At 39.3% G+C, this 20,166-nt stretch overlaps 1 protein-coding gene across 40 annotated transcripts in view; it reads right to left on the bottom strand.

Moving 5' to 3' along the window:
* Mbtd1 (mbt domain containing 1) overlaps positions 1 to 20,166 on the bottom strand; it is a 61,140-nt gene continuing 40,974 nt past the window's right edge. For 27 of the 40 annotated variants that reach the window (XM_006531899.4, XM_006531903.4, XM_030245440.1 and 24 more), the window contains 6 exons: positions 17,229 to 17,376; positions 15,095 to 15,177; positions 14,536 to 14,770; positions 13,032 to 13,109; positions 7,278 to 7,469; positions 5 to 3,215 (listed from right to left, as the gene is read on the bottom strand). In XM_006531899.4, the coding sequence (XP_006531962.1) occupies positions 3,097 to 3,215; positions 7,278 to 7,469; positions 13,032 to 13,109; positions 14,536 to 14,770; positions 15,095 to 15,177; positions 17,229 to 17,376 (855 nt within the window). In that variant the 3' untranslated portion in view covers positions 5 to 3,096. Of the gene's footprint in view, positions 3,329 to 7,277; positions 7,470 to 13,031; positions 13,110 to 14,535; positions 14,771 to 15,094; positions 15,178 to 17,228; positions 17,377 to 20,166 lie in introns of all 40 variants that reach the window. The other 13 variants (XM_030245447.1, XM_030245448.1, XM_006531908.4 and 10 more) reach the window with 6 other exon arrangements.

The raw sequence follows: 20,166 nt of genomic DNA, 5'->3' as shown, positions 1-20,166 counted from the left end.
AAAATAAAGCTTAACTTTAACATTTTATTTTGTGTAAAAAAAGGGCAAATTTAGTGAATTATTTTCATCTTGTACACAAAGTTATAATTTTAATGCTTTTCACATCCATGCTGAAAATTTGCATTTTGGTAAAAATGAAAGGAACATAAATTTCTCTGAAGGAATTTTTCACGCCATTATATACATTCCATGAGAAAGCTTCAAACACTTCCTCAATAATCACAAGTTACCAGAAAATAAAAGATTAAATTTGTCCAGATATTGTTTATATATCAAACGCACACAGAAACAATGTAAAAACCTTACGTACTTTACTTTGGCCTCTGTCCTTGAAAGGTTTGCCCAGGGACAGATGCTTTTTTTTTTTTTTTTTTTGTATAAATGACTGTGGCTTTATTTAAAATATGAAAATCAAAGGAAGATACCCAGTTTAATCACAGTATTTTTAAAATCCCTCCCCAATATTAAAGGATCATTACCAAATATATAGCACCATAATACAAATATTGATGGGCGAGGGTATTCACATCACACAAAATTAATTAATAATAAAAACAAACAAACACTGAAAACCCGTGTTAGTATCCGCAGAATAAGAAGTTGATAACAGCTTTAGCTTTCCTCATACACTGCAAGGAAAATGGTTAAAAAGATTAAACTACTAAAAGTTCCCAGGCTTCTAACAGGAAAACACAAACAAGTCCAAGGTCGGCAGTACACGTTGAACTGTGAAAGAGAACGGGCTACTGAGCTGTACGACGACAGGCATTATGGCTACGATGGAAGCCTCCTCTGGTTAACGGTCTGTGTTAGCAGCAGGAGCGAGGGTCTTAACAAAGAAGAGGGCTTCGGGTTCTGTTTGGACTCTAGCAAGTCCTTACCAACCCTTCACTATTAGAGAACATAAACACTTTGTGAATGTAGGCGGGGAATTCTAACGCCAAGCCTGGTTTTGGTGTAGAATTGGAAGCTTGTAAAACCTGGCTACAAATGATTATTTCACAGAACTGATTACCAGGACTGGCTGCCTTGAAATCACATCCTTCCTGGCTTAAAGTTAGTTCCCTGGAGAGCTCCTCCACCCAAGGCAGGAGAGCACCCCATCCAACAGGCTTCTTGCCCTGGTACCATGGAAGCACAGTTCTGGGTTTCATGCTGAGCCTGAGAATAAAGACTGCTATGACCTTTGCTTTGGACCTCTTCTAGGCTTTAAGCTTCTGGGAAGATCCTTCCAAGTCAAAGATTTGGGAAGTGTGAGGATGTCACATTTACAGTAGGTCCCTCTCAGCACTGTTAAGATAAATATCCAGTAATTTTACAGCTGAATTCACATATATTTGACACAAGAATCAACTTGCATTGATGTGATCTGCATTTAGCCCCCAGAGTCAGTATTAAAAAAATGGTGACATGCGATTCCATACATTTTTACACTAAAAAGTAACACATTTTACTTCCAGTAGCTACTACAAAACCTTATGTTATTAACCCCTCTTGCATAGAATGAGGTAAACCTGTGCATATTACCAATGCTATTATTCCCAAAAGTAGAGCAATATTTTAGAAAATAAATTGCTGGTTTTTAATGTTCTATGCATTTAAAAGTCAAACAAAAAATCTTACCTAAAATGTCTCCTGGGGTTTTCCATTAGCATTCTTTTTACTTTCTTTTTTTTTTTTTTTTTTTTAAAGCATTCCAAAGGCTGAAGGGCCGCAGAGGTTAATCATTTGATTAGTTTCTCATTAGCCCTGCCTATTTTCCAGAGGAAGTGGGCAGTATTACCACTCTGAGGAGGCCAGGCTCAGACCCAGAAGCACTTCTACAACAGATGCAATGAATTCCTGAGAGTTTAGTTTCTGAACCTCACTGGTAAATGCTAGAGCTCTCTGAGTCAGTCACAATTCGGTAGAAGGTTAGAAAATGCAGAGAGCAAACATGTCACCAATTTACCCTTTCATTCTACTTCTTAAGGAAGCCGTATGAATTTTAAAATAGGGAATGTTTAAAATGGTCCAAATCAAATATTGTTATAATAAATTCTGACTACAATTAAAGACAATTCATAATATGTGTGTGTGTGTGTATGGAATTTTAAGAAACATTTCTTTCAAATCAGTTTCTAACAAATTCAGGACAGTTAAGAGTAGAGCTGGAATGATTCTGAAATCTACACTTATTTTGGTTAACAATTTTCCATGTGATTCTTTTGTAACACAGGACAGTACCTGCTCTCAGGTGTGGTTACATCACGTTGCTCTCTCACAGATGGAAGAAATGGCAGAGGTCTGACAAGAATATCCCTTTTATGGGATTTTTCTAGCAAGGAAAACAGAATAAACTTAGGAAAATACTAATTTCCCCCAACCCTTTATGTAGACTGAGATCTTGTGTACTTTGTCAACCATTCCAGTTTAACACTTTAGTGTTAGACAATTTTAATCATCTTTACGTGAAGGAGAGCATATAAAAGTATCCAGAGTTCTCCTAGTTTCATATACAACTCCAAATAAATTTTAGCAGAATGAAAAAGTTTCTGTACAAACAGTTAAATGGGCTGCAATAAAACGTCAGCGAGCACAATTAATGACCCCTTCCGTGATCTACATGGTGATGAGCCCTCTGTGAGGGGTTCAGTTGCATATTTTCGCAGCAAAGGAAGCTGGAGATGTGACTGGCCTAACTCTAAAATCCAAAAAATCTCCCAACAGGTACCAAGAAGGTTCATTTGTAATGACAGTTCATTTGCATTTACAACTATATCCTTCTTAATCATTTCCTTCAATCCTGCTACCTAAACTTTTATCTTACCAAAAAAGTTATAATTTCAGTTCTTGTTAACAATGCACATAAATCCAAACTTGGAAAATATTACAAAATTCTTTCAAAAGCTTCAAATACAACACAAAAATTGTCCGTCTTTATAAATTGAAAAATTGCCCCCCCACCAAAATAGTTTCCCCCCCACCTGAAAAATCTGGAACTGAACTTTTTTCTGTGTTTAGCAAAATGTCCCAGTAGAATAGCCCGCTATACAGCTGGCTGATTCCAAATCAGTCCTGTAAACAGCCCCGCCTGCCCATGGTTTCCGAGTCGCCTCATGGCTCTTGTTTGATGTAGACGGTGGCAGAGCCATTGCTTTCCTGGTCAGATGCTCCATGGAGGAAGCTATAGTCCTCCCCGTCCAGCAGCTCCTCCTTCAGCTGTGACGTGGTCACTGTATGAGACAGACAGAAACGCACGGCTGTTACCAAGTCTTCTGGAACGCACTGGGGTTCATCTTCATGGTCTATCAACTTTACAGCTAAGACTCCGTCATTTCTTCAGTACCTATAAAGAGGAAACCATGGAAGGCTAGGTGCAAGTCAAGGGCAGAATGCTTGCCTAGCACATGTGAGGTGATGGAGCCCAGCACTGTAAGACAGACAACAATGGTTGTCACTCTGTTGGTGTGTATGGTTCTAGGGCCTTGCATATGTTAGGCACATATTCTACCGCTGGGCTACACCCCTCAATCCTAATTTCAAGTATATTGTTCATTGAGGAATGCTAAGAAAAGGAACAAAGCTGCATACTGCAGAGTGGATGATCTCCAATGGAAAGCTCAAGTGACAGTGTTCATCAATTCCACTAAAATAATTGGAATTTTTCTTGGGATTAAATATTCACTTTTATGTCAATGCCTATAGAAACAAACATATTTCTTGTACATTTTGAGGCATAATACTCAACATGACAGAGTCTGCCTATTTAGCCCAACATGGCCTTGAATTTGTGATCTTCCTACTCCAGAGTATATCCAGAGGGCCAGGATTGTAGTGAATATATAGCTCCTCCATGGTGTGTGTGTATACATATATATGTATGTATATGTGTGTATGCATGTATGTGTATACACACACACACACACACACACACACACAAAATGTAGTTTAGTACTATCTTATGGTTTGAGACATCCAAGGTCCAAGGTGGGGCTTTGATTTGGTTTTTTTTTTTTTTTTTTTTTTTTTGTTTTGTTTGTTTTTTCCAGACAGGGTTTCTCAGTGTAGCCCTGGCTGGCCTCAAACTCAGAAATCTGCCTGCCTCTGCCTCCCGAGTGCTGGGATTAAAGGAGTGCACCACCATGTCCGGCTTAAGGTGGGGCTTTGAAACATACATTTGGATGACTGTTTTAGACTATATAATTTGCATGAAGAAGGACTGCATATGAAATATAAAACTAATTATATCCCAAACTCCTGAAATAATCACCTTATTTCCCTCTTTTCCTTTGCCCCTCACTCCTTGCGCTAGAATTGGACCCTAGGCCTTAGGCACACTAGGCAAATGTCCTACCCCATGAGCTCTCACTCCCAGCACCACTTTTAAAGTCTAAGACAGGGGCTTTGCCAGGCTTCCCAAAACTGGCAAAATTTTCATCTTCCAGTCTAGCCTTACAAGTGCTAGGATTATAGAGTGGGAAATCATGGCCAGCATTATTATTTATTTTTTTATGGTATTGGAGACTGAATTTAGTTTTGCCTATGCTAGGTTAGCACTCCACTGGTGGGCTACACTTCCAGCCTCTGTACACTGATTTCAGTTATGAAGATTTCCTCAAAAATTACTGGCTCATCTCCCAGTACAAGCATGTTAGGTCATACCTATAGTCCCAGTATTTTAGAGGCTGAAGTAAGAGGATCTTGAATTTGAAGCCAGTGTAGATTATATACTACATAACAAGATTAACAAATACCCAGAAAACCCAGCAGTAGGATATCTTTTTCATTTTTACCTATTTATCTGTATTTTTGAGATGGGGGTCTCACTTTGTAGCTCTGGCTGGTCTGGAACTTGTTATTTAGATAGACTAAGCTAGCCTTGAACTCAAAAAGACTTGACTACTGAATATTCAGCTAACACTTGACACCTTATTTACAAATTTTAATGAATAATCTTTTGAGAGATGACAATTCATCTTACTTTGGTTCCTGTTTTGGCATTTATGTTGAAAAACTCAATAGCCCATAGACAAAAAAGTGAATATACTATGTATAGTAAGAGCAGAAGAAAGAACATACTGTTGAAAGGCAAAGCACATGCAACTGTATAGTTCTTCCTTTGCCTAACAAACAGTGGCAAATATGCATATAGCTATCCTTCAGATCTAACCAAGATGCAGTAAATATTAGGGACATTTTAGCACTTATCACAAGGATAAACATGGAAACAAAACCCACATTTCATTAAAGGTGCAGTACCCACAATAAAAGGTTGAATGTTATCTTGTTCTATGATGATTAGATGGCTAAATGAATGGGAAGTACCATGCTTCAAGATCAAAGATGTTTCACTCAAAAGGATGTTTTTATGTAAGGAAGATAACCAAGGTTCTGAAACACATCCTAAAGCTGTATCCATTTGTACTCAAAACAAGTATCTTGAGAAGAGTCATGTTAAAATATGAAAATGATGTACTGAAAAATCACTCAAGAAAAAGGTGAAACATTCACGCAGGTATGGAACGTTTTAATGTAAACTTACTAAAATAAAGCCTGTCTGCTATCATCCCCCTTTCCTAGCCTTTATTCTCGAACAGTGACGGATGAATGCAATAGATCAAGCAGCTCAATGTCACATTCTACACCAATGTACTTTCTAGGCTCTGCTTTTAAAATCAACCACCTAAGTGACACTAATCATGAAAATGTCTCAAGAGAAGCAAATGAAAGTGACATCTTTGCAGGTATAAAATCAACAATAATAAATTTGCCAAACAACCAGTCTAACAGTGGCTTTCAGGCATGAAGGCAGCAGTGCAGTTCCCACAGAGCTTCACTAAGCAGATCATACCACGGCCCACAAGACACACCCCAGAGCAAGAAGACATGACAGGCACTAGAGGAATGAGGAAGTTGGAAGTCATGAGGTTTGCCGTCTTCTCACAAGTCTAGCTAAGTTTGACATGAATCAGAACCTCTAACAAAGTAAGGATATTCATATTCAGGTAAAGTACTATTTCATAAACAGTGTGTATTAAAAAGAGAAAACTTAACAATGACCTGGAATGCTCTTAGTCCTTAGAGGTTGATCATTAAAGAGTAGCTAACACTGTTGGCTTTGTTCAGTCAGTCTCTCAGGAGACAGCTTGAATTCCCAATCTTCCTGCTGGGGTGAATGGGTCTCACCACCATGCCTGAACACAGCAGATGAAATTTGGGATTTGTAATCCTAATCTGCCTTTCATGGAAAATGAAACATGGAACTTTCCCTTGATGTATGGTCATCAGAAACACGGCCTGATGGAAAGCTCAAGATGACTGCACACATTATCAGAGCTGTGAGAGGTAAGATGACTGCACACATTATCAGAGCTGTGAGAGGTAAGAAGTTAAAAAAAAAGGGGGGGGGGGGAGCTGATAATGTCAGGTACAAACATCCTGGTAAACAGTAGCAGGAAACAACAAAGTCCTAAATTCCACTTAAGTTTTTAAACTACAAAGTCATTTAGGAAATGCTGACATCTAGAACAAGTCAGTTGAAAAACAATCATTAAACTGTGGTAGGATACATGCTAATCAAACCAGCACTCTGGATTTGAAGCTACAAGATCAGGACTCTCATCTAAAGTCAGCTTTGTTTTTAGCAATTACAACAGGGAAAATTTTGAGCAGTCTTCCTTCACTTGCCTAACCAACTAAACACCAAGAAATGTCAGGTAATCACCATGCATATTGAAACATGGAATTATGGAAATAAATTTAATACCATGATCGGTAAGTAATGTATTTTTAAATCTGTGATGATGTTCAAGCTTAGTTTATGGTAAATGCTACCACTAAAATAAAAATTATTTGAACTCAATACACGTTTTCCATGAATGACCCACTATGGAATGTTATGAACAAAGTCTCACTTTTAGGTCTAATTATCAGCATCTCTCTCTCTCTCTCTCCCTCAAGTCAAGTCCATAGACATCTACAATGTAGTATGTTCAACCATTCTAACCAAAGCATCAAATATTGGAAGTTGCCTCATAATTCCAAAAAACTAAAATGATGGCTTTCACTGATGCTCCATATCAACTCAATTCTTCCCTGATGGCTCATCTTAGTGAAATGGCTGCCGAGAACCAGTGGAAATGGATATTTTTAGTTAAAAAAAAAAAAAGAAAAAGAAAAAGGAGGATTTGGATGAGTGGGCCCCTGTCCCGCCAGCCCATGCTTTGTCTCCCACCACCCTGCCCAGCACCTGACCCATACTCTATAGTACCTGTGATGCTGCTGTGACTAGTTACCTGTTTTGAGGCTGGGCCTGAACTCTCGGCTAGTGCTGGGAGGTGGGAAGGCCTCCAGGGCTGTCTGTGCTGGCAGGGTTCGATATGGAGGAGGAGTCAACTCTTCGTCCCCAGAGAAGCTCCTCCGCACCCCGCCTGTCATGGGCAGGCTCGACAAACTGACAGGCTTCTTCCCAACTGGCATCTTCCTCTCTAAACATCAAGTCAGACTGAAGTGAGCTTTGACTTACGTGTGTGCTAAGAAAGTGCATTGTATTACTAGGGAGGCTAGGTTGTATAGGACGCTGCAAAGAACTGACTGTGCAAGGCTTAACTTCTGCAAATATGTGTGTGTGCGCACCCATGCATGCACAGCATACGAACATGCTATGGGGCAGGAAGAGGGGAGGTTGCTCAAGTCTCTCAGGCCTGATAATTCTGGTCTTGACGCTCAAGTTTAAAAAGAATGAGGTAAAGTAAACTAGAGAGTAGTTAGGGTAGAGAAATGGTTGCTGTCCTTCAAGAAAACTCACCTTAAATATTGGGTGAAAAGTCTTTTTTTTAATTTTTAATTTTATTTTTTAATTTTTTTGTAGTAGTGCCAGGGACCAGCAGGCTCTTATGCACACTTGGCAAGTGCTATAGTGATCTATACACCAATCTCAAGAGAACATTTATGAACATGACTTTTAATAAAGACAGCATTTCCCTGGCTATAGAAGCCTAATTATGGCCCTTCAGTGGGAGAAGTCAAACAAAAATAGCTTCAATGTATTAACGAATGGCACATTTCACCATTCTACAGCGTGCCCCCTAAGCTGAGCAGTGCACTACAGCATTTGTAATTCTGACCCAGAAACGCACTTCTAAAACCCAAAGCTCAGTATGTATTGCTTACAAAGTTCTTAAGCTCAGATATTAGGAGAGGGTTTCAGGTAGCTGATTTTTTAAAAAAGATTAATTTATTTTTATGTATACGAGTACACTGTCGCTGTCCTCAGACACAGCTGAAGAGGGAATCAGATCCCATAAAGGTGCTTGTGAGTCATCATGTGGTTGCTGGACTTAGGACCTCTAGAAGAGCAGTCAGTGCTCTTAACCGCTGAACCATCTGTCCAGCCCCCTGTCCAGGCTGATTTTAAACTCACTACATAGACCAGGCTGGACTTGAACTCCTGCCCATCCTGTCCTCATCTCCCTAATGCTGGAATCACAAGTGTGTACCACTATGCTCAGCTTGCTTTGTTTTCAAGACAAGGCCTCACACAGACAAGGCTGCCTTCCAACTCACTAGGAAGCTGAGGATGATCTCGGGGTTCTGATCCTCCCGTCTCTCCCTCCTATGTGTTAAGAGTTAAAGGCACGTATCACTTTTTATACTTTTATAAGGAAACAGACTCTAGAGCTTATAAAATGGCTTTTACCAAACTAAAATATGCTTGGAACTTTGTAAACACTAAACTGCCAAGCATAGTGCAAAAATAAGGGTGCAAAGTGAAATATCGTCACGTTATCTTTATAGATGTACACTTTGTTTTCCTCCTAACCCAATAACCAGCTAAATTTCAGATAATCAGAATGAGATACATAAATCTAAGTCAACAGTATTCCCATATAAAATGAATCTGAAAGATAGGTGGATCCACACTCAGCTCCCAATTGCCATGCCAATGTCATGTGCAGTGATGACTTAACACATTTACAAGTAAAATACCAGGGAAAACCACTAAGTCCTATATAAATAGTAGCACCTCAAAGTGGTGAAATCTGAAATGGCTCCAGAATTACTATGGTTTGAGAAAGACATTTTTCTGAGGCTGAACATTTATAAAACCCTCCAGTTCAAACAGTACTCTTTATTTTCCAAGTGCTAGTTAACAACGATCCCTACACAACTATGGCACAGTTGGCTCACTGCTCACCATGCTAGACAGTGGATAATAAGGACTACCTTAGCCACTCTAGTACCGAAGAAACAGCAGACCTAGAGTACAACAATCTATCGGCAAACTTAAGACAAACACCAGGTTTTAAAACTCATCTGATATGGTCAAGTCTGCTGTAATGGAGAGCTTAAGATTTTAATTTTCACTTATGTGTATGTACATGCCTGTGTGTCAATATGCATATGCATGTAGGTACCTTCAGAGGCAAGAGGCTATTGGATCTACTGGAGCTGTTGGAGGTAGTTATGACTCACCCCATGTGGACGTTGGATTCTAACTTGGGTCCTCTTCCAGAGCAGCCAGCATTCTCGCCAGCTCCCAGACAACTTAGGTTTTTTAAACCCCAAGTTCTTTCATGTTTTAGTAACAGGTTTTGTGGGAAGGATTTCTTTGTGTGTCTGTCTGTGTATATGTGTTTATGAAGAATGTATGAGTGTGTGTGGCCAGAGGTCTACTTCAGGACTCATATACTTCTGAAACTTGCCAGTTAGGCTAGGCTGGTTGGCTGAAGAGCCACAGGATCCTACTCCTGCCTTAATGCCTAGCACTGAGATGTATCACAATGTTTTTTTTTTTTTTTAAATGTAGGTTCTGGGAACAAATTCTGATCTTCCTGGTCTTCCAGACTGTGACAAGTACTTTACTGAGGAAGCTTTCCAGTACCACTCTGCAGTCCTAACCTCCCCCACCCCCCCTTTGAGACAGGCTTTCACTCTGTAATTTAGAATGGTCTAGAACTCACTATGCAGCTCAGGCCGGCCTTGAGTTTGTAGTAATTCTCCTGTCCTGTCCTCTGAACACTGGAATTAAATCCTGATTCACCACCACTTAGCCTTTTGGAAAAGATTTCTAATAAATGTTTGTAGCAGGAAAAAACAAACCTAAGCAGTAGAAAGAGCCATCATGTACCTTAATAATGTAAAGCTATTGCTTATTACAGTCCTGCTCTTCAATTCCAACATTCAAAAAAGCATTTTTCTAAAATGTTGGCAATAAAATCATACTCACTTGATGACCTATTTATTATCTTTACTTAGTCCACTTACCGTAAACATCTATATTTTGCTTCAGAAAACACCCCAGAGTTTGCAGTGTTACATATACAGTATAGATTTCTTTTCTGAAGTGGAGAAAAATTTCCAATTCCAAAATAAAAACATATCTGGTACCAGAGGTTTTTAGTAAGGACCCATGGATTTATGTTTTTCTTTTCTATGTCAAGTAATTTTAAGGTGCTAGAGATGATGGCACAGTATTAAGATCAAAATGTCAGAGTTAAGGTATGTTCCATCTATAACTAGAGCTTATCTCTAGCTAATTCAGGAATCTGACAATGTTAAACAGCAATGAAATTTGGGTAACTATTATTCTTACTTCATCAATTCACTTATTTACTCCCATATTCCTATCCCAGAAATGCAAAGATCCAAACATTTTAGCCAGAAACAAACCCTGCAAAGGTCACAAAGAAGGAGGCAAGCGACTTGTGCATATAATGCTCATTAGTCAGTCAAAAAGATTGTTTTTGTAAAATACAAAGATTCTATGTATATACATGTGCATCTGAGTGTATATGCAGATGACCTCTGAGCCAATAAAGGAACCTGGATCCCCTGGAACCAGTTACAGGCCACTTGTGAATTGCCTGATATAGGTTTGGGAACTGAACCTAGTCATCTGCTAGGGCAGCAAGAGCTGCTAATGGCTGAGACAACTCTAGGCCCCTCTTTCTGTTTTTAAAGACAGTCTTATATCCCAGGTAGGCCTGAAACTTGTGGCCATTCTTCTGCCTTAGCTTCCCAAGGTCTAGGATTACAAGTGTGAGCCACCATGACTAGCCCAGTTAAAAAGATTCTTCATAAACCACTGGGAGGTACTATATATTATACATATACACATATATGTGCACATACATATATGTGTGTATATATTAATATCATGTTAATATTATGCAAACAAAACCTATATATTTATGTGTGTGTGTATTCCTTCACTGCCCCCTCCTACCCTTAAGACAGGGTCTCATGTAGCTCACGTAAGCCTTGAACTTGCTATGAAATTGAGAATAACCTTGAATTCCTGATCTTCTCTCCTCTGCTTGTTGAATGCTGGGGTTACAGCCGTGTGTCGCCATGCCTAGCTAAAACCACTCTTTAACTTCAATGTCTTAGAAACTTAGGAAACCTTACTCAAGTTCTTGTCCAACACAAAATAAAACAGTTTAAATAAACCAGTTAAATTCTCCTTACAGTAAGTTGAGTAGTCATACTGCCATAGTTAATTTAGAGACAGGAAATTCAAATGTGAACTCTTCCTAAGCATGTTTGAATCAGCACATCTTACTCTGATGGCGAATGGTCTAGCAGTGCTCTCTAAGCTCTTGTATGTGAACAACTGTGTTACCAAGCTCCTGATGGGCAAAGCAATCCTGATTCTATTAACCACTGAGCCACCTCTCCAGCAATAGATAGGGTTTTATGCTAGAAGAAAACTTGTTTTCAAAGCCCAGCACAGTAATTAGGTTCCTTACCTAAAAAATTATAAATAACTGAAATCAGGAAGAGAATACTCAGATCAGCCTTAGGTCCATTTCACTATAGAGAGTACCTTAAAACTTTTGTTGTTGTTTTTTTAAATCTTAAGAATAAAATACTCTGCAAGTTTCACGAATAGAGAAACCCATGGCTTATTACGGCAGTGAAAAGTACGATTATTATTGTGGCTAATAATGACAATCATAATTTACAGTTACACAAAGCATTAAAACATTGACTTTGTTAGACATCAACTCTGATCGTTTTCTCATTCTGTTGTGTGTCTGTGATACACCATGGATGTATGTAGGAATGTGTTCTTCATTTGGAGACACAGTATTCTTCACCTTACTGGGTTTGTTTTTGAGACAGGGCTTCTCTGTGTAGCTCTGGTTGTTCTGTAACTTGCTCCATAGACCCGACTCATCTCAAACTTAAGAGATGGACTGGTTCTGCATTCTCAGTGCTGGGACCAAAGCAGTGTGTCAGCACATTAAGCCTCCACTTTTTCATTTTACCCGGACTGTGTCCTCAGCCTTTTTTTTTTTTAATTTTTTGAGACAGGGTTTTTCTGTGTAGCCCTGGCTGTCCTGGAACTCACTCTGTAGACCAGGCTGGCCTCGAACTCAGAAATCCACCTGCCTCTGCCTCCCAAGTGCTGGGACTAAAGGCGTGCGCCACCACACCCGGCCCCAGCCCTTCTTAATAAGTGTGGATTTCTCAGGATTATCATTCCAGATAGAGAGTTAATGACAGCTACTGTAAGCATGAAGCACTGTTTTATTGCTTCATTAAAGTTTTAAAAAGGGATTAACTTTACGTAGGTCTATAATTATTTCAAGAATCATTATAAGGCTCTATTCTCTAGCTGTGTGCTTGAAAACACACAGATAACGAATACCTGTCTTTCTCTTTCTCCCCTCCCTTCCTTGCTTTCTCTCTTTCTCTTCCTTTTTTGTTTTTTTTTGAGACAGGGTTTCTCTGTGTAGCCCTGGCTGTCCTGGAACTCACTCTGTAGACTAGGCTGGCCTTGAACTCAGAAATCCCCCTGCCTCTGCCTCCCGAGTGCTAGGATTAAAGGCGTGTGTCACCATGCCCAGCTGATTATTTCTCCTGTCAATTAAAACTGTTTCTTAGTATCAAGAAGGTTTGCCTTTTATGTCATACTGCACCTTTAAGCATAATACATAGTGAACATACATCAGTTCTCACAGGGATGTAATTTTCTGTGCAAGAATACTGTGACCTTAATTGTTTAACAATTAGAAAATATATGCAAACACATGGTGACCCACTTTTCTTATGTCCTTTGTATTGCTGAGACTTAGCCTTTTTCTTCTGTTTTGAAGAAGCTGATTGGCTTTCTCTTGATGCTGAAAAATAAAAGGGAACATTGGTAACAGAACAATTATACAATCTTTTATGAAGATCATCATTCTTTAAGCAATACCACTCCTGGGCATATACCCAGAAGATGCTCCAACATGTAATAAGAACACACGCTCCACTATGTTCATAGCAGCCTTATTTATAATAGCCAGAAACTGGAAAGAACCCAGATGTCCCTCAACAGAGGAATGGATACAGAAAATGTGGTACATTCACACAATGGAGTACTACTCAGCAATGAGTTTATGAAATTCTTAGGCAAATGGATGGAACTGGAGGATATCATCCTGAGTGAGGGAACACAATCACAAAAGAACACATATGGTATGCACTCACTGATAAGTGGATATTAGCCCAGAAGCTCAGAATACCCAAGATACAATTCACAAACCACATGAAACCCAAGAAGGAGGAAGATCAAAGTGTGGGTGCTTTGTTCCTTCTTAGAAGGGGGAACATAATACCCATGGAAGGAGTTACAGAGACAAAGTGTGGAGCAGAGACTGAAGGAATGACCATCCAGAGACTGACCAACCTGGGGATCCATCCCATATACAGCCACCAAACCCAGACAGTATGGTGGATGCCAACAAGTGCTTGCTGACAGGAGCCTGATATAGCAGTCTCCTGAGAGGTTCTGCCAGTGCATGACAAATACAGAAGTGGATGCTCACAGCCATCCATTGGACTGAGCACAGGGTCCCCAATGGAGGAGCTAGAGAAAGGACTCAAGGAGCTGAAGGGGTTTGCAGCCCCATAGAAGGAACAATAATATGAACTAACTAGTACCTCAGAGCTCCCAGGGACTAAATCACCAACCAAAGAATGCACGTGGTGGGACTCATGGCTCCAGCTGCATATGTGGCAGAGGATGGCCTAGTTAGTCATCAATGGGAGGAGAGGCCCTTGGTCCTGTGAAGGCTCTATGCCCCAGTATAGAGGGATGCCAGGGCCAGGAATCAGGAATGGGTGGGTTGGTGAACAAGGAGTGAGGGGAGGGGATGGGGGTTTTCGGAGGGGAAACTAGGGAAGGGGATAACATTTGAAATAAAGAAAATATCTAACAAAAAACCCATGAGCCTTACTATTTACTCAACAGCATTTATGAACAATGCATTTTCAGCCTATAATATGCAGCTCAACAGTAGTGTAGTTTAATTTGGTAACTTCTGTTTTTTTCTATTTTACTTTTATGTCACCAATATGGAGTTCACATTGCCATGGCATACACAGTCTAATTCTGTGATATTGTTGGGTCTTGGGATTTTACCTGGCAACTCATCAGACATTGATATATTCTTGTCCTGTGAGCTTGCCCTCTGAGATATGAGATAGTTCTATGGAGAATTTGCAGGTTTTTTTTTTTTTTTTTGTAAAATAAAAGAACATGTTTTCTATATAGTAACTTACACTGTGATGCTGGAGGCTGTAGTTGATATCCAGTTAACTGACACCACCCTACAGGATAGAGGTCAGGGGACTCACAGTCTACCCACTGGTCATACTCTTCTTCCCAACCATCAAAATGTATCCTCAAGAGACGGTGAATAATTCGAGTAACTGTGGCTACACATATTAACCGTGGCTCCATGAGATCTACAGCTTCTAATTTCATTCCTACACGGAATCCGTGGTTTGGAACATCCTAATACAGAGAAATAAAGTATTAACACTGGTACTCAGAAGGACACAAATGAAACATTTGAAATCATTTCCCAAAACTCACAACAGTTCCTCAGTTATCCCACCACATGGCACACACATGCGTGCACACATCACTCACACTCACACACACACACACACACACACACACACACACACACACACACACACAAAGTATGTTTATAAACTTGCTTCTTTTCCTAAGAAAAATTTTGTTGATTTAAGAAATTCTAATACAAGCCAAAGAACATTAACTCAAGAAAAATTTCCACTCTTATGTCGTGATCATGCTACCATTCACATTTACCTTATTAAATAGTTTTACTGGTGCTGCAATGGAGCCGGTTTCCCTGAGGTAGTCAAACCATTTAAAAGGAAGTTTTGTGTAACCTAAAAAAATACAAATGGTTTAGGTAACAGTTAATTTAAAATTAACATAACCTTAAGATGTCAGTAACTTTAGTACATGAAACCTCAGATTTTAGGTGGTAAAGGTAATTTCTTTTCATTTGAGATCTTAAAAAGATATATTTTTATTTTTGAGATTGGGGTTCCAAATAGCTCAGGCTAGCCTTAAATATGCTATGTAGTAGAAGGTAAACACCTCCTCCTTAGTCCTTTTGTCTCCACTTCAAAGCATGGATTGAAGACGTGCTACTTTACTTGGTGATATGAAGAGCTTCTGGTACCACATTATGAAGATGCTCCCCTGCAGACACATGTGTATGCCTCCTTATTTTAATGCAAATGTGACTTTTTTTGTTTTCTACAAGGACAGACTTCTGCCGTGTGTGTGTGCGTGTGTGTGTGTGTGTGTGTGTGTGTGTGTGTGTGTGTGTGTGCGCGCGCGCGCACCACTGGGGATCTAATTGAGGGCCTTAACATGGTAGGCAAGTGCTCCTACCAATCAAGAGCTACAACTTGCAATACTAGGTTTTAGGACAGTCTAACACTTTTACTCTTTTTTTTTCAGGAAACTAAATTAGCTGAATTACACTTTCAAAAAAATCTTTTTTTGCTTGAATCCTATCTTAGAGAAAAACCCAAGGTAAAGGTATTAAAGGTCAGTGGTTAAATCATGGGAGTTGCTAAAAACATAACTTTCTTTTTTAAAAAATAACTTTCTTTTAAAAGATGGATAGCTGGGTGTAGTTGTGCACACCTTTAATCCCAGCACTCTGGAGGCAGAGGCAGGAAAATATGTATGATCTATATAATAAGTTTCAGATTATCAAGAATACGGAAATCATATCTTAACAAAACAAACAAGCTGGGTGGTGGTGGCGCACGCCTTTAATCCCAGCACTTGGGAGGCAGAGGCAGGCAGATTTCTGAATTCAAGTCCAGCCTGGTCTACAGAGTGAGTTCCAGGACAACAAGGGCTGTCTCAAAACCCTGTCTTGAAAAACTAAAAACCAAACCAAACCAAAACCTCCTAACCACCCCCGCCCCCCCAATTTTTAAAAGGCATATGATAATCTAAAAAGAGAGAGCCTTTTTTTTAATCTTTGAAGGCTAAGTATCCATTAAGTGGACACTTAAAATACTATTTAATACCTAAAATACTAAAAAGTTCATGTGGGAGCTAAGACCAGTGGCTGCTCTTCCAGAAAAACAGGGCTCATTTTCTAGCACCTGCGTTTCCAGGGCTCTGATGCTCTCTTCTTGGCTCCTCAGGCACCAGGCACCCAGACTATACATATGGTACAGACCATACACACAGGCAAAACACCCATACCAAAACCAAAAAACAAACAAACAAAAAAACCCCAAATAAAACAAACAAACAAACAAACAAACAAACAAAAATGTATATAGGAACGTACTGAGATCACTGTATTAGAGGGTCTATATATATTGACACAAATTCAGGAAAAACTTCCATTGTAACTTATTAAAATAAACTAGAATACAAAGGTTGTGGGTTTTAAAACTTTTTATTTTATGTGTATTGGTGTTTTGCCTGTATTTCTGTGTGAGAATGTCAGATCCTGGAGTTACAGACATATGTGAGCTGCCATGTGGGTGCTGGGATTTGAACCCTGGTCCTCTGGAAGAATAGTCAGTGCTCTTAACCCCTGAGCCATCTCTCTAGCACCCAAAGATTGTATTTTTACTTTAATGTATTAACATTGAGACAGGGTCTTGTTGTATAGCCCTGACTGGCCTGTACTCACTATATAGAATAGGCAAGTTTCCAACTTGTAGTCGATCATCCTGGCTTTGCTCCCAAGTGCTGGGATTTCAGGCATGTACTACCAGGCTTGGCTTCAGAATATCTCACAGCTCTTGTATGTTTTAGTCTACTTATACATACTCATACATACTGTGTATAAATACACGTACAACAACTAAGATTAGGGCTATGTTAAATGTAAGCAGATTAACACACAAAAACAAAGCAAGGCTAGAAACTGAGTGTTTATACCAGAATGGAGTACCTCTGGGTGGAGTCAGTTCTATCATGTTAATTTCACAGAAACCCACAGGGAAAATGGAAGGAGAGGTTGCATGATAACAGAACCAGTCAGATCCATCTGCTGCTTCTGAGCCATCAATCCCAATCATCAGGAATCCATCAGCCAGCACCTTTGAAATCAAGAGAATCCCAAATACTTGAACATGTATACCACTATTATAAAAATGATATTTTAAACAACATTCTAAAATGAAAACCTATTACATGAAGATGCTTTACAAGTAAAAAACACTTTCTCACTGGATGTTAAGTAAAGAGATACAATAACAAGAAGCTGATATAGATTGTTAATGAATATCAGAAACTAAACAAACAAAAATCATACAGAATTGACTTCAGAAAAGCAAAGTTTACAAAGGGATGACTTAAGATGCTTGGAAAAATGAATGTCTTTGGCCAATTACTGACTAAAATACTTTATGATTAAGCCACCTAGTGCCCAGTGTGTGAAATGCTTGACTGCCAAAGTCTGATGACCAGAGTTGAATTGACAGGACTCACATAGTAAAGATATCCCACTATTTCAAGTTGCTCTTTGATTTCTACACACACACACACACACACACACACACACACACACACACACAAAACCAGGATAAAAATAACCATCTAGTGGTTAAGTGTCAGGTTGTTAGTCCTAACATGTTTTCCTTCTCTTCTGATTTTTTACATAGATAAAACAAACAAACAAAAACCAAACCTTTTGCCAATCCCCCACCTTCTCCAAGCTTCAACTTGGCTGTCTTTTACCATATTCTTCTACGACACTACGACTGATTGGGCCCAACCAAGAGTCCTCTTAACTCTGTAACCATGCCTTAGGCGCCAATTAATAAGCAGCATTCCTGCTTGCCAGTACTACCTCTTGAACTTGAAATCCTCTTGCTCCAAATTCTCAAGCCTGTAATTACAGACTTGTAGAACCATGTCTAATTTTCCCCACATTTATTTTTAACACTTTTTTTTACTTTTATACTTCTAAATCTTGTTCAATTATCACAAGACCTTTTCCAAACACATGTTTTACACCCTTAATATTTTCCAATTCCATTACACTGAAAGAATTTTATACCCTGTCCAACAACCCAGAAAGAAAAAAAGCAAAGCAAACAACAACAACAAAACAAAAAACCTGAAGCAGGCTCAAAACACAAAAGGCATAAGGGTATTACTGCAGCGGAGTCTGTAGACCACACTCTGAGACCTGGTTCAAGGTATATATATTGCACAATTTGTTGTCCCTTTTTAATCCTTATTTAGCCTGCAAAATTCACCAACAACCTTGTTTTCTCAATTCAGTGGTCTGTTTTCCAAAATACTAACCTCCTCAAATATAACCTTATTTAGTGAGACAAAATCTCACTATGTAGCCCTGGCTGGCAAGGAATGCACTTTGTAGTCTGGTTGGCATCAAATTCAGAGATTTGCAGCCTCCACCTCCTGAATGCTGAGATTAAAAGCATTCACTACTATCTATGCCTGCTCTTAAATCTTATTTTATATGACATTTGATTAGTGACTTTACTTTTTTGTCCTTTCACACTCCCAGACTGTCATGTTCTAGTCTATTGATTAATAGTCACTTCTCCATTATTCCCTGTATTGGCTTTTTACCTCCAACCCTTAGATTTCTGATTTTAGCTCTTTGCTTTGTTTCAATGACCTCAGACACAATCAACTTCAAGACTAAGGGGAGTTTCCCCTCCTTGCAGAGCCTCAGTATCCATTTGATCTGCATGCTGTACACATTCTCTAAGAGCTAGTCACTGCCTCAAGTCAACAGCTCCTTCTTTAGTCTTTTAGAAAATATCACTCATGACTCTTATCTCAAACATTCTGGATCTTGTTTTTGTAAAAAAAATTTTAAAGTACTCATTAAATTAAAAAAAAAAAGATATATATGGTTATTTTGCCTGTATGTATGTCTGTGTAGCATGTGTCCCTGGTGCTCATGCATGTCAGAAAATGGCATCAGAGTGCCTGGAACTAGGGTTACAGATGGTTGTGAGTCACTGTGGGTGGTGTAAACCAAAACCCAGATCCTCTTGCAAGAGTAACAAGTGTTTTTAACTGTGGAACCAACTCTGAAGTCTGACTTTTTTGTGTGTGTGTGTGTGGGTGGATCATGGGGAGGGGGAAGTTGGGGGGTACAGGGTATCGATCGCAGAACCTTGTACCTGTTAGGCAAGCACTCTATCACTGAGCTACATCCACAGCTCCAACTTTTTTGAATGCATATTGTATGCACATCAACCACTTGCCATTTCATTAATGTGTTGATTAGTCTCTGTTAACTCAAACCAGAGTCACCAGGAAAAAGGGAATCTCAACTGAGGAACAGCAAACTGGCCTGTGACCATGTCAGTGGGATATTTTCGTGATTGTTAATTGGTGTAGTAAGGTCCAGCCCCTTTTGAGTGGTTCCATCCCTAGGCAAGTAGGTCCCAGATGGCTAGAAGTGGTAGTATATACCTTTAATGTCAGAACTAATGAAGTAGAGGCTGGTGAATCTCTGAGTTCTTGGCCAGCCAAGGCTAAATAGGGAGACCCTGGCTCAAAGGAAAAAAAAGTAGCCTAGGAGGTCAGTGAATAGCACTACTCTGTGATCTGCTTCATTATATTAAGTTCTTCACTGATGGCCTACAGAGGTTAAGCTAAAATAGACTCTTTCACCCCCACATTGTATTGTGGATGCCGTTATAATGGAAGCTTTCTGCAAGACTTGAGCTCACATCTGAACTTAAAGACTATTTCTTCTTACCTTATTCTTCAGTGTGTAAGTATCAAACTAACATATATTTGGATTGCCCTATTGGGCAACAAACATGAATTTCATTAGTATGTAAATTTGATTTCTATCTTTAATAAAGGGTAAAATGATACACATGCCATTTTTTCCC

This window comes from Mus musculus, chromosome 11, assembly GCF_000001635.26.
Source record: "Mus musculus strain C57BL/6J chromosome 11, GRCm38.p6 C57BL/6J".
Lineage (NCBI taxonomy): Eukaryota > Metazoa > Chordata > Mammalia > Rodentia > Muridae > Mus > Mus musculus.
This window is presented reverse-complemented; position numbering and strand designations above follow the sequence as displayed.